This window comes from Hyla sarda, chromosome 5 (assembly GCF_029499605.1).
Source record: "Hyla sarda isolate aHylSar1 chromosome 5, aHylSar1.hap1, whole genome shotgun sequence".
Taxonomy (NCBI): Eukaryota; Metazoa; Chordata; class Amphibia; order Anura; family Hylidae; genus Hyla; species Hyla sarda.
The window spans coordinates 173,583,445-173,598,763 of record NC_079193.1 but is presented as its reverse complement, the minus strand read 5'-3'; the positions used below and the strand labels follow the sequence as shown (position 1 = coordinate 173,598,763).

The window sequence follows — 15,319 nt, the reverse complement described above, 5'->3', positions numbered from 1 at the left end:
TTGTATGGGCAAAACTGCCCTTACCTTATTCACCAGGCAGCAGTGCTGCCTATGTCGCTCCGGTCCCTCTGCGCTCAGCGGGGCCGCGGACTAGAACTGCAGGGGTGGACTTTCTCTGCTAGTCGGCTCAACAACATCTCAAGCTTGCGGCTAAGTCTATGGGCCTCTCCAGATCCCAAAGATGTCAGTCCAACCAGAAGCGTGGGGGAGGTCATGGCCGTGGGAAGGATTGCCAAGCCGAGCTATGACTCTCCTCTAAGGTCCACTAACGTTTTCCCTCTCCCTTTCCTTCTAAATTGTCAAGTAGAGAAGTCATCTACTGATCCTCCTCCCATAGGAGGTTGTTTAAGTTTATTTCTGTTAACTTGGATGAAAGAAATCCAAGATCCCTGGGTACTAGACGTTATCCAGTCAGGGTACTAGATAGAGTTAGTGTCCCCTCCTCTAAGAAAATTTGTGTTGACAAAAATACTTCCTCAGCCAAAGCAGGCAATTCTAGAGGACTCTGTCCTCCAGTACAAATGAAAGCATGCTTTTGGAGGAAGTCCCCCCCCCCCCCCCCCGATCAAAGGGATTCAGGGGTATATTCCCCAATCTTTTTTGTGCCGAAATCATCGGGCGACTGACGTATGATCATAGATCTTCGCTATCTAAACTGCTTCATAAGAAAAAGGTGGTTCAGGATGGAAACCATTCACTCTGTCATCAGCATTCTGGACCCTCAAGATCTTATGGTCACCATCGACCTGAAGGATGCTTACCTTGATGTCCCTATATTTCCTGCCCATAGGAAATTCTTGAGATTTTCTGTCTCCATAAAAGATATGGTAAGGCATCTCCAGTTTGCCATTCTGCCCTTCGGCATCACTTCCGCTCCCTACACCTTCACGAAGGTGGTGGCTCTGCAAGTCTCCACCCTAAGACTAAGAGGTCTAGAAATCATTCCTTACCTAGACGACTGGCTTCTAAAAGCCGCTACTCTAGATGTGCTACAATTTCATCTTCATCTGGCTCTAAATTTTCTCCTGCGCCTGGGCTGGATTATAAATTGGGAAAAATCCGAAATCATCCCTTCCACCTCCAGGAAGTTTCTGGGCTTTGTTTTCAATTCTTCTCAGATGACTTTGTCCCTTACTACAGAAAGAAGAGAACGGGTCATAAGAGCCGCGAGTTTCTGATGGTCCCTCGCAAGGTATCCATCAGAACTCTGATGAAGATGTTGGGTCACATTTCAGCGTCTGCAGAGGCAGTTCCCTGGGGCCTATGGCATCTCCGACCACTTCAAGATCAGGTCTTGACTGTCTGGAACCGCAACCCCAAGGGGTTGGAAAGAAAGTGCACCCTGTCTCCCGAAGTCCGGACATCCCTCAAATGGTGGAAGGATTTGGCAAATGGGAAGTCCTTGATTCAACCTCGTTGGATCACTTTGACCACGGATGCCTCACTTCAGGGCTGGGGAGCCCATCTGGACGAGAATCCTGTACAGGGTACTTGGACCCCCCAGGAGAGACTACTCTCCTCCAACATGAGAGAACTGAGAGCTGTTCGTTTAGCTCTCCTCCCCTTCGCACCCCTTATTCTAGGGAAAGCGATAAGAGTTCGATCAGACAACACCACTGTGGTGGCTTACATCAACAGACAGGGTGGCACAAAGTCCCAAGAGCTCCTCAAGGAGACCGGACTAATCTTCTCTTGGGCAGAGCTCAATCTAACCCACCTTTCTGCAGTCCACATCAAGGGGGATCTCAACATAGTGGCAGATCGTCTAAGTCGCGGCCTTCCAGTCCAAGGCGAATGGTCCCAGAGCGAAGAGATCTTCAAGAAGATAACTCTAAGGTGGGGTATGCCAGAGATAGATCTCATGGCAACTCGTCTGAACGCCAAGGGGAGCAAGTTTTGCTCTCTCTACAAAGAAGACAATCCAGTGGCGATAGATGGAGGTTCCAGCTGGCCTACATATTCCCTCACTTTCCATGATACCGAAGGTATTGATGAAAGTTAGGCAAGACCAGACCTCAGTGATAGCCATCATACCATTCTGGTTCAAGAGGTCCTGGTTCACCAAGCTGATAAGGATGAGTCAGGGGTATTATTGGAGGCTCCCCCCCCCCCCCCCCCGTGCAGAACCTTTGGTCTCACAACACAGGCAACCAGCATAGATCTGAGGAGACTCAATCTGACAGCCTGGAGATTGACAGGACCCTACTAAATAGTGGGCTTCCTGCGGAGGTCTTGAGAACCATTGCACACTCTAGAGCAGAGTCTACAAACAAGGTTTATTCAAGGATAAAGCGTATTTTCCTTCAACGGTGTACTACAAAAGAGGTAGTAACCTCAGATCCTTTCTACAATACTACGTTTCCTTCAGGATGGCCTTGACAAGGGTCTTAGCCCATCCACTTTAAAGGTTCAAAATTAAGCACTCTTAGGCAGATCCTTGTCACTGGAACCCCTAATCAGAAGATTCCTCAGGGAAGCTGAATGACTTACACCTAGAGTTCTCAGATCTATTCCCAATTGGGATTTGTCTTCTGTTCTTAAGGGGGTCATGCTCTCCCCCTTTTTAACCTCTGAAAGAAGTTGACTTTAGGTATTTATCCCTTAAAGTCACCTTTTTTGTTGGCCATAACCTCAGCCAAGAGGATTGGTGAGCTTCAGGCCCTTTCGGCTTTTGAGCCTTATATACTCTTTCTCCAGGACAGAGTCCTGTTGAGGTATTTACCCACCTTTGTTACTAAGGTCCCGACTTTCTCCAACACTAATCAAGTCATATCCCTTCCAGTTCTGTTTCCTAATCCATCCTCTCCCGAGGAAGTTGCAGATCATACCCTGGACATTTCAAGAATCCTCACAATCTACATCTCAAGAAATGGGAATTCAGAAGATCGGAACACCTTCTTGTTTCTTTTTCAGGGAAGAACAAAGGTCTTAAAGCCTCTAAACCCTCTCTGAGTAGATGGATTAAAGAGGCAAACCGGGAGGCTTTTGTAGCCCAGGAGTTAATCCCTCCTGCCTTTGTCACTGCCCATTCAACCCGAGCAGTGTCTACCTCTTTTGCTGAAAGGAAATCTGTTCCCTTAGAATAAATTTGTGCTGCTGCCTCCTGGGGCACCCATAACCCTTTTGTCAGTCATTACAGGGTTAATGCGAAACATTCGGAAGAGTTGGCCTTTGGGCAATCCATCCTAAGTGCTTCTCTTCCGTAGTCCCTCTCTATTTATGTTGTTACTTGCTAAGTGCCCACTTGTGCTGCTAGGACGTAAGGGAAGCGTTAATTTTTAACGTAAATTTCTTTTCCCTTAGTCTTAGCAGCAGCACATAAATTTCCCGCCCTTAGTTTTATTTGTCTATTTGTTATTAAGCAATGTGGCCTATGGGTGGAGGCCTTATATGGGGAGCTAATTAAAGGTTTAATTACTTGGGCAGAATTAAAAATTCCACCATCCTGCCCGCTTCAGGGGGGCAGAACACCCCACTTGTGCTGCTGTTAGGACTAAGGGAAAACAAATTTATCTTAAAGATCACACAGAATTTTCATCTTCTCTCAGGCAGGGGGCGTGTCCCTCTTTTGCCCTCACTGTACATGACTAAACTTCTTCCCTCACTGTGTGTCACTGAGCTGTCAGCCAATCACTGCTCTCTGCTCTGCTCTGTAACCCTTTCCTCTATGGTTTTTTGCTGCACGTGTTACACAGAGAGGAAGAAGGATTACTGGAGTTTGCCTGCTGTTCTCCTTATATACTATATAGCAGAGCCCTGCGCAGGACTGGTTTTTCAATCTCTCTCCCGATGATTTTTTGTCCAATCCCGTCCGCTAACATAGGAATGTACAGATACTAGGGTGCAATGCTCTGCACATACTCCCCGTGTATAGCAGTGTGTGTAGTACACACACTGCTATACATGGGGGAATGTGCAGAGCATTGCACTCTAGTGTATGTACAGATGTGAATAGCAGTGACTGCAGACTAAGAGGCCCTGGGTCACTGGCCGATGCAATGCTCTGCACATACCCCCACCTGTATAGAAATGTACATCACACACTACTATACACATGGGGCATATGTGCAGGCTGCAAAGCATTGCAATCTAGGGTTTATAGAAGACCTTAGGGTGAAATGCTCTGCAGTCTGCACATACCCCCCATGTGCAGAGCAGTGTGTGTATGTACATTCCTATACAAGTGAGGGTATATGCAGAACATTGCATCCAGTCTGTACTACAAACTAGCATGCAATGCTCTGCACATACCCCCACCTGTATAGGAATGTACATACACAAACACACACGGCCATACACATGGGGGGAGTATGTGCAGACTGCAGAGCATTGCATAGGGTCTTTAGAATATGCTAGGGTGCAATGCTCAGCAGTACACTTACCCCTATGTGAATTGCAGTGAAGGATCCTGCTGGGAGGATCATCGACAGATGCAGTCACTTACATACCCAGCCTGGGCCGCAGCACAGCGCACTATGGGAAAGATTTACCAAAACCTGTCCAGAGGAAAAGATGCTGAGTTGCCCATAGCAACCAATCAGATGGGCATGCCAAAAAATGGCGGTGCGGTGGCAGGGGGAGCAGACAGGACTGGGAGGAGCACAGTGAGTTGGACTTATATTGAGGCTGCCATGGTGGTTCAGGATAGTGTTGAGCGGCATAGGCCATATTCTAATTCGCGAATATTCGCGAATATATGGACGAATATTCGTCATATTCGCGAATATTCGCATATTCGTAATATTCTCGTTTTATTTTCGCATATGCGAATATTCGCATGCGCGAAAATTAACATATGCGAAAATTTACATATACATAAATGTGCATAGACGAAAATTCGCATATGCGCAAATTAGCATATTCAAATCTTCGCATATGCGAAAATTCGCACACCAGTCTCACACAGTAGTATTAGAGCTTTCTTACATCACATAAGCTGGAAGCAGAGAGCGGTGATCACTGTGATGTGTACTGTGAAAAAAAAAAAAAAAAAAAAAAAAAAAAAGAATATTCGTAATTACGAATATATAGCGCTATATTCGCGAATATTCGTGAATTCGCGAATATGCGATATTCGCGAATAAAATTCGAATTGCGAATATTCGCGAGCAACACTAGTTCAGGATTTGCATCTGACCATCCGCTCCCGCCCGCAGCAGCCTTCTGACCAACCGTACATTTTGGGTTGGGTCCTGCGGGATCCCAATACCAATGCAGGCCTCTACTATGTAGAAGCTAAATGACAAGCAATATGGCTGTCAACATATATGTTATCCAGCTTTCCCATGCTTCCTACTGGGATGACACTGTAAAACCTCCTCCTTATGTAATCTCCTTAATACCGGGGTTACACACTGTAACAAACCTCCCCCTCATGTAATCTCCTTTCTACTGGGGTGACACACTGTAACAAACCTCCTCCTCATGTAATCTCCTTACTACTTGGGTCATACACTGTAACAAACCTCCTCCTCATGTAATCCCCTTCCTACTGGGGTGAGGCACTGTAACAAACCTCCTCCTCATGAAATCTTTTTACTACTGAGGTGCACATTGTAACAAACCCCCTCCCCATCTCTTTACTACTTGGCTGGTACACTGTAACAAACCCCCTCCCCATCTCCTTACTACTGGCGTACATGTTGCTGTATGAGGTAGAACATGCTGTCACACATCTGCTCCTTCTTCTGCTCTGTGCTATGGATAGAGCTGGGCACTGAATCATTCCCCTTCTTTTACTAGATGCTGCGGAAAGCTGGGGAGGTGTAAGGGTGTGTGGCCTCCTCTCAGCCAATCACAGCAGCTCACTCACTGCCCGCTCTCCTCTGCTCTCTGTGTGTTCGGAGATCCTCACACAGGGAGCGCACACAGGCTTATATAGCCCCCGCCTTAACTTCCTGTATTCCGACTGAGAGCTGATGTTGCTACAGAGGAAAGACAATAGTAACAGGTGTGGGACATTTTATGAGGACCTCTAGTGGCCACTTTTATAGGAGCAGTTTTCTAATGAAATAGTATTAGAGATATACTTATTTTCTATGGCTCTATTGTTTTTAAAAATATAGTTTTGGTGACAATGGACATTTAACCCCTTAAGGACCCAGCCAATTGTCACTTAAGGACCCAGCCAATTGTCACTTTAAGCATTAATAACTCTGGGATGTTTTTACCTTTGATTCTGATTCCGAGATTGTTTTTTCATGACATATTCTACTTTATATTAGTGGTAAAATCTTATCAATATTTGCATAATTTCTTGGTGAAAAATTCCAAAATTTGATGAAAAACTTAAAAATTTTGTGTTTTTTTTTTACTTTGAAGCTCTCTGTTTTTAAGGAAAATGGATATTCCAAATAAATTATATATTGATTCACTTATACAATATGTCCACTTTATATTTGCATCATAAAGTTGACATGTTTTTACTTTTGGAAGACATCAGAGGGCTTCAAAGTATAGCATCAGAGGGCTTCAAAGTTTAGCAGCAATTTTCCAATTTTTCACAAAATTTTCAAAATCGACATTTTTCAGGGACCAGTTCAGTTTTGAAGTGGATTTTAGGGGCCACCGTATTTGAAATACCCCATATATGACCCCATTATAAAAACTACACCCCTCAAAGTATTCAAAATGACCTTCAAAATATGTGTTAACCCTTTAGGTGTTTCACAGGAATAGCAGTAAATTGGTGGAGAAAATTCAAAATCTTCATTTTTTACACTGGCATGTTCTTGTAGACCCAGCTTTTTTTTTTTTTTTTTACAAGGGGTAATAGTAGAAAAAGCCCCCGAAATTTGTAACCCAATTTCTCTCAAGTAAGGAAATACCTCACATATTTATGTCAACTGTTCGGTGGGCGCAGTAGAGGGCTCAGAAGGGAAGGAGCAACCATGGGATTTTGGTGAGTGAATTTTGCTGAAATGGTGGTGCCATAACAGTGGACCGCCCCACATGTGACCCCATTTTGGAAACTACACCCCTCACAGAATTTAATAAGGAGTGCAGTGAGTATTTGCACCCCACTGGGGTTTGACAGTTCTTTGGAAAAGTGGGCTGTGCAAATGAAAAATTACATTTTTCATTTTCACGGACCACTGTTCCAAAAATCTGCCAGACACCTGTGGAGGATAAATGCTCACTGCACCCCTTATTACATTCTGCGAGGGGTGTAGTTTCCAAAATGGGGTCACATGCGGGGGGGTCCATTGTTTTGGCACTATGGGGGCTTTGTAAACACATGTGGCCTTCAATTCCGGACAAATTTTCTCTTCAAAAGCCCAATGGCACTCCCTCTCTTCTGAGCATTGTAGTGCGCCAGCAGAGCACTTTACATCCACATGTGGGGTATGTTATTACTCAGAAGAAATGGGGCCACAAGTTTTGAGGGGCTTTTTTCCTATGTTCTCTTGTGAAAATGAAAAAAAATTTTTTTCATTTTCCCATCCAACTTTAACAAAAACACCTGTGGGGTGTTAAGGCTCATTATACCCCTTGTTACATTCCGTGAGGGGTGTAGTTTCCAAAATGGGGTCACATGTGGGTATTTATTTTTTTGCATTTGTCAGAACCACTGTAAAATCAGCCACCCCTGTGCAAATCACCAATTTAGGCCTCAAATGTACATAGTGTGCTCTCAATCCTGAGCCTTGTTGTGCGCCCACAGAGCATTTTACGCCCACATATGGGGTAATTCTGTATTCAGGAGAAATTGCATTACAAATTTTGGGGGTCTTTTTTTCCTTTTACCGCTTGTGAAAATAAAAAGTATGGGGCAACACCAGCATGTTGGTGTAAATTTTTTTTATTTTTTTACACTAACAAGCTGGTGTAGACCCCAACTTTTCCTTTTCATAAGGGGTAAAAGGAGAAAAAGCCCCCCAAAATTGGTAGTGCAATTTCTCCCGAGTACGGAAATACCCCACATGTGGTCCTAAACTGTTTCCTTGAAATACGACAGGGCTCTGAAGTGGGAGAGCACCATGCGCATTTGAGGACTAAATTCGGGGTTGCATAGTGGTTGACATAGGGTTATTCTATGCCAGTGATTGCCAAACAGGGTGCCTCCAGCTGTTGCTAAACTCCAGTGGCTGTCCGGTAATGATGGGAGTTGTTGTTTTGCAACAGCTGGAGGCTCCGTTTTGGAAACACTGCCATACAATACGTTTTTCATTTTTATTGTGGGGGGGGGGGGGGGGACAGTGTAAGGGGGTGTATATGTAGTGTTTTACTCTTTATTATGTGTTAGTGTAGTGTAGTGTTCTTAGGGTACATTTGCACTGGCAGGTTACGGTGAGTTTCCCGCCAGCTCAAACTTCAAGAAACTTACTGTAAACCTGCCCGTGTACATTCACATGGGGGGCAAACCTCCAGCTGTTTCAAAACTACAACTCCCAGCATGTACTGACAGACCGTGCATGCTGGGAGTTGTACTTTTGCAACAGCAGGAGGCACACTGGTTCAGTTAGGTTCTGTTACCTAACTCAGTATTTTCCAACCAGTGTGCCTCCAGCTGTTGCAAAACTACAACTCCCAGCATGTACTGATCGATGAAGGGCATGCTGGGAGATGTAGTTATGCAACAGCTGGAGGTACGCAACTACAACTCCCAGCATGCCGAGATAGCTGTTTGGGCATACTGGTATTTGCAGTTTTGCAACATCTGGAGAGCTACAGTTTAGAGACCACTGCACAGTGATCTCCAAACTGTGACCCTCCAGATGTTGCAAAACTACAAATCCCAGCATGCCCAGACAGTTGTCTGTTCATGCTGGGAGTTGTAGTTTTGCAACATCTGGAGGGTCACAGTTTGGAGATCACTGTATAGTGGTCTCAAACTGGAGCCCTCACGCTGTTGCAAAACTACAAATCCCAGCATGCCCAAACAGCTGTCTGGGCATGCTGGGAGTTGTAGTTTTGCAACAGCTGGAGGATCACAGTTTGAAGATCACTGTATACTGGTCTCAAAATGTAGCCCTCCAGATGTTGCTAAGCAACTCACCGGCTTCTGTAGGATACAGGGAGCCAGCCGCATGACATCGCCCCCCGCCGATCTCCACCGTTGAACGTCGCCTCCACCGCCATGGATGGGTAAGTTAACTTCATCCCCAGTCCTCTGTCGTTTCCCCCTTGTGCCCCGCCTATTGTTTGTGGGCAGAACGGGGGAAACCAAAAAGTTTACCCCCCTGCCCCCGATCTGCTATTGGTCGTCGCGTCTATACGACCAATAGCAGGAATAGGAGGGGTGGCACCCCTGCCACCTCACTCCTATGCATTCAGGGGGATCGTAAGTGTCTTAAACAACCCAGATCCCCCTGATTTTCCGGGTAACCATAGACCCGTATGATCCGGAATTGCGCAAATCGCAGGTGGGGTGGTCTGATGACCCCCCTGGGCATTTGCACGGGATACCTTCTGAATGATTTCAGCAGGCATCCCGGTCTGATCCCCGCAAGGCGCATGGTGGGGACCGGAATTCCCCATGAAGTACGTGTACGTTATGGGTCCTTAAGTACCAGGGTGTCATGACGTACACGTACGTCAAGGGACCTTAACGGGTTAATTTAAGTGAAAAAATATATAAACATCAGGGGGGAGATTTATCACATGTCCAGAAGAAAAGTTGCTGAGTGCCCATAGCAACCAATCAGATTGCTTTTTTCATTTTGCAGAGGCCTTGTTAAAAATGAAAGAAGAAATCTGATTGGTTGCCATAGGCTACTGGATAACTTTTCCTATGCACAGGTTTTGATAAATCTCCCCCCAAGTGCCTTGGAGGGCAGGGAGGAAAAAAATATAAGCCAAAAATCTAAATTTGGGAAAATTTTGATCACTTTTATTCATAGCCTGCAACAACTACAGCACACCTAATGCACTGACATTTATCATCATTGTCTTTAGAAAGTGGGTTTAACCCCTTAAGGACCAGTTTTTTTTTTCCATTTTTGCACTTTCATTTTTATCTCCTTACCTTTAAAAAATCATAACTCTTTCAATTTTGCACCTAAAAATCCATATGATGGCTTATGTTTTGCACCACCAATTCTACTTGTAATGACATTAGTCATTTTACCCAAAATTCGACGGCGAAACGGAAAAGAAAATCATTGTGAGACAAAGTTGAAGTAAAAAAACTCAATTTTGTAAATGTGGGGGCTTCTACATTTTTCTGTAAAAATGACACATTCTCTTTATTCTGTAGGTTCATACGATTAAAATGATACCCTACTTATATCGGTTTGATTTTGTCGTACTTCTGGGAAAAAACATAACTACATGCACCAAAATTTATTCGTTTAAAATTTTTCATGATATAAAAAGTGACCAAAAATACGCTATTTTGAACTTTGGAATTTCTTTGCGTGTACGCCATTGGCCGTGCGGTTTAATTAACAATATATTGTTATAGTTCAGACATTTCTGCATGCGGCGATACCACATATGTTAATTTTTATTTACATAGTAACATAAAGACCAGAGTCCATCTAGTTCAACCTATGTCCCTAATGAGTCCCTATTGAGTTGATCCAGAGGAAGGCAAAAAACCCTCATACTAGAGGTAAAAATTCCTTCCCGGATCCAAATATGGCAGTCAGAATAAATCTCTGGACCAACATGCTGTCCCTAAATATCTAGTATACATAACCATCAATGTTATTACTCTCCAAAAATGCATCCAGACCCCTTTTGAACTCTTTTACAGAGTTCCCCATGACCACCTCCTCCGGGAGAGAATTCCACAGTCTCACTGCTCTTACAGTAAAGAACCCCCGTCTGTGCTGGTGTAGAAACCTTCTTTCCTCTAAACGTAGAGGATACCCCCTTGTTATAGATACAGTCCTGGGTATAAATAGGTCATGGGAGAGATCTCTGTACGGTCCCCTGATATATTTATACATAGTTATTAGGTCTCCCCTAAGCCTTCTTTTTTCTAAACTAAATAACCCTAATTCTGATAATCTTTCTGGGTACTGTAGTCCTCGCATTCCCTGTATTACCCTGGTTGCCCATCTTTGAACCCTCCCCAGCTCCACTATATCTTGTACACTGGTGCCCAGTACTGTACACAGTATTCTATGTGTGGTCTGACTAGTGATTTGTACAGAGGTAGAATTATTTCCTTGTCGTGGGCATCTATGCCCCTATTGATGCACCCCATGATTTTATTTGCCTTGGCAGCAGCTGCCCGACACTGGTCACTACAGCTAAGTTTAATATTAACTAAGACCCCTAAGTCCTTTTCCAAGTGTTCTCCCATTTAATACATAATCCCAGCCCGGATTTTTCCTCCCCATGTGCATTACCTTACATTTATCAGTGTTGAACCTCATCTGCCACTTCCCAGCCCAAACTTCCAACCTATCCAGATCCATTTGTAACAGTGCACTGTCCTCTATAGTGTTTACAGCTTTACAGAGTTTAGTATCATCTGCAAAGATTGCTACTTTATTATTTACCCCTCTACAAGGTCATTAATAAATATATTAAATAGAACAGGTCCCAAGACTGACCCCTGTGGTACCCAACTAGTAGCAGTCACCCAATCAGAATAATTACCATTAATACCACCCTCTGTTTCATATCACTGAGCCAGTTAATTACCCACTTACACACATTCTCCCCCAGCCCCATCCTTCTCATTTTATGCACCAATCTATCATGTGGCACCGTATCAAATGCTTTGGAAAATCCAGATATACGACATCCAGCGATTGCCTCTGGTCCAGTCTGGAGCTCACCTCCTCATAAAAGCTGATCAGGTTAGTTTGACACGACCGATCCCTCATAAAGCCGTTCTGATATGGGGTCATACATTTATTTTTTATCAGTATACTCCAAAATAGCATCTCTTAGAAAACCCTAAAACAATTTACATACACTGGAGGTTAAACTAACAGACCCAGGGTCACCTTTTGTCCCCGTTTTAAATATTGACACCACATTTGCCACGGGCCAGTCCTGGGGAACAGTCCCTGTTACTATAGAGTCCCTGAATATAAAAATAGGGGTCTGTCTATTACATTACTTAATTAATTTAGAACTCGGGGGTGAATGCCATCTGGACCTGGTGATTTGTCTATTTTGATTTTTTGCAGGCGGCACTGTACTTCTTCCTTGGTTAGACAGGTGATCTGTACTGGGGAGTTTACCTTTTCTCGCTGTATTTCACCTGGCATTTCATTCTCCTTGGTGAATATAATGGAGAAGAATGTGTTTAGCATATTTGCTTTTTCCTGATGCCCGTCTATAATTTCTTCCTCATCATTTTTTAAAGGGCCTCCACTTTCGTTTTTGACCTTTTTACTATTTATATAGTTAAAGAACATTTTGGGGTTAGTTTTACTCTTTGGCAATGAGTCTTTCTGTCTCTATTTTTGCTGCTTTTATCTGTATTTTACATATTTTAAGTTTTTCTCTATAGATTTTTAATGCTTCTTCGGTGTAATGCTATTTACAATTTTTTTTTCAATGGGTAAAGGGGGGTGATTCAAACTTTTATTAGGGAAGGGGTTTAATGATCTTTGTTAACTTTTGTTTTCCACTTTTTTTTTTTTTTGCAATGTTACAGAGTTTAGTATCCCCCTAGGGGGGCTAGGGCTATAGCCCCCCACACACTGATCTTTTACATTGATCAATGGTTTCTCATAGGATCACATACATCAATGATTCTGCCGCTTGACTGCTCATGCCTGGATCTCAGGTACTGACCAGTCAGTTGGCAGTTGGACACCAGGAGGCAGGTAAGGGGACCCTCATCATGTCCTACAGCTGTTTGGGACACCACGATTTCACTGCGGCATTCCCGAACAGCCCCCTGAGCTAGTCGGGGGTAGTTTAGTTTCACTTTAGACGCGGCTATTAGCCACGGGTCCCGGCTGTTGTTAGAGGCCGGGCCCGACCCGCTATGATGCGGGGCCATGCCGTGGCCCCGCGTTATAGAAAGGCAAAGGACCCAGGACATACGGGTACGCTCTTGGTCCTTAACAGGTTAAAAGTAATTTATTTGTGCTTTGGTTTTGCTTACATGCAACATATTTATCATAATAGCCCATGAGGGTTTAAAAATTTGGCACACGTAAGCAGCAAACAATAAATCACTTCAGAACACCACCTTTTATGATTCCTCCCTCTGCGACTTTCCTGCAACTTTTTACCCCCTTTTGCAAAAAAAAAAAAATGTGCAGCTTTAAAAAAAAAAAAAAATTCCTTTACAGCCAGTTTTGTAAGCCAGGTCTTGGCTGGTGTAGATGACAAATTGGGGGCTTTGTGACAAAAAACAAAATTGCGCACCAAAGTAATTTTAGTCAAAATCGCTTTAGCAAAAAGTCACACACATTTTGCACAGCACAGACATTTCTGGGACTTTTGTACACTAACAAAAGACCCACAAATCTGTTAATAAAAAACCCTGGGGGAGATTCAAAAAATCAATTTTGTGCCAAAATGTTCGCGCGAAAAGTATCGACCACATTTTCAAAGAGCTTTGTGCCGCGGTTTACACTGTTTACGTCAGTTTGATAAAAGTGGCCATGTCCACGTATATTTTCTGCTTTAAATGATATTTTCAAAGGGGTGAGAGTCCAGTTTACATCAAAAATTTCACACCAACTTTTTGATAGTGTAGAAATCACAGAAATGGTTGTAGTTTTATTGTGTTTTTTTTTCTTGTTTTTTTTGGGAAAAGGTGTTATTTAAGTATTTATTTAAAAAAAGAAATAATTATTATTGAAAAACTTTATTAAAAAAAATTTGGGCATGATAAAAAACAAAAGAAGCGCGGAAATGAATTTTAACTATTTTCATATTTTCAAAGCAGCACAAAAGACCTTTGAAAATGTGAGGAGAAAAAAAAAAGGTGTGAATAATATCGCTGGAGCAGAAGTTACAGTAGTTTTTGAGAAACTCTACCCCAATTTCTGGACGGATCAATACTTCTGTGTTACAAAATAATAATGTGTTACAAAATCCAAGCACCTGCATAGTACTTTGTGGTTTGGCCCTGCCACAGTGCACATGAAGGCGCTCTACACAGTGATCAGTGGAGGCAGCTTGTCTCAGTACATCCCTGTAACCAGCACAGATTTACCTGCAATTCTGCTGAACTCTTTCTTCCTCATTTCTAGGACAGTTCCTCCATACCCGTAGTCAGACGAGTTCTTCAAATGCTTCTGAAAATGAGAGAATGACAGCAGGTCCTCCATAGTCATGGCTGTCTGCTCCCTCTCCATGTGAGCAGCCCGGTCTGTCAATGAAAAACTTAGGAGCAAACTTTAGTTAAGTGAATGTGTATGACAGAAACAGGAAGAAGGGAACACTCAAGGGGGAGGGGCAGCAGCTGACAGATCACAACATGACGTGCCTCACAGCGTGCCATACACACTGGTGCACACATCCATGTGTACTGGAGAGAGGTCACATGATTATATGGTGCTCTATGGAATAAAGCATGTGAAATGCCATTTTTATGCACCACATGATGTCCCAGTCCAGTGAGGTTAGCAAGCATATCTTATTAAGTGCACCAAGAAACAACAAAGTGCAAAAAGGGCTTGTAGCCATGAAAACTGGTTCTGTAACTTTATATCTCAGGTAAAATTACAAGTTTAGAATATGCCCATCGTTTCTACGGTTTACATACAGAACAGCACACACTATACACTATATAGTGTTGTATGACACTATATATACCGCCATAGTGATTTATTCAGATTTCCCTTACAAGGCAAGATATATATATATATATATATATATATATATATATATATATATATATATACATACATATATATAGGTTATTGCTCCATGAAGACACAACTGTAAATGGCAGGATTAATGCCGCCTCACTATTTAACTATTACATGGAGAAAATGATTCAGATCTGCTGTCAGGTGAAAGTTCGAGATAAAAGCTAAGGTCTGGTTCACACCTAGTGGCTGCACTGCCATTCAAGAAAGAGGTGCTGTCTGTGGCAAGTAAAACATGCTACTGAAGTGTGTAGGATGTACTTTAGTCTCTAGGAAGGATAGCCTTATGCCCATCCCTATCTTATAGGAAGGATAGCCTTATGCCCAGGGCCATCTTTAAAGTGGGGCAAAAGGGGCAGCTGCCCTGGGCCCTGTCATTCCTGGGGGCCCAAAGCAGCTAGCCGCCACTGATCCTGCAGGAGGTGCGGGAGGTCCGGCTAAGATGCGGGGAGCAATGCGGGCTCCGAGGGGCCCAACTGGAGGAGGCCATGATTGGGGGAGCAGAGTGCCTGCTGAGCTGTGAGCGCCTGCAGCTGGGGGAGGCCTCCCTGTACTGCCTGACCCAGGACACCGAGAAG

At 43.6% G+C, this 15,319-nt stretch overlaps 1 protein-coding gene across 2 annotated transcripts in view; it reads right to left on the bottom strand.

The window, feature by feature from the left end:
* Positions 1 to 14,444, bottom strand: part of MOCOS (molybdenum cofactor sulfurase) — a 400,707-nt gene extending 386,263 nt beyond the window's left edge. The window contains exon 1 of one of the 2 annotated variants that reach the window (XM_056520778.1): positions 14,084 to 14,444. In XM_056520778.1, the coding sequence (XP_056376753.1) occupies positions 14,084 to 14,225 (142 nt within the window). In that variant the 5' untranslated portion in view covers positions 14,226 to 14,444. Of the gene's footprint in view, positions 1 to 5,639; positions 5,889 to 14,083 lie in introns of those variants that run through there. The other variant, XM_056520779.1, reaches the window with a different exon arrangement.
* Between the last annotated feature and the right edge of the window lie 875 nt (positions 14,445 to 15,319).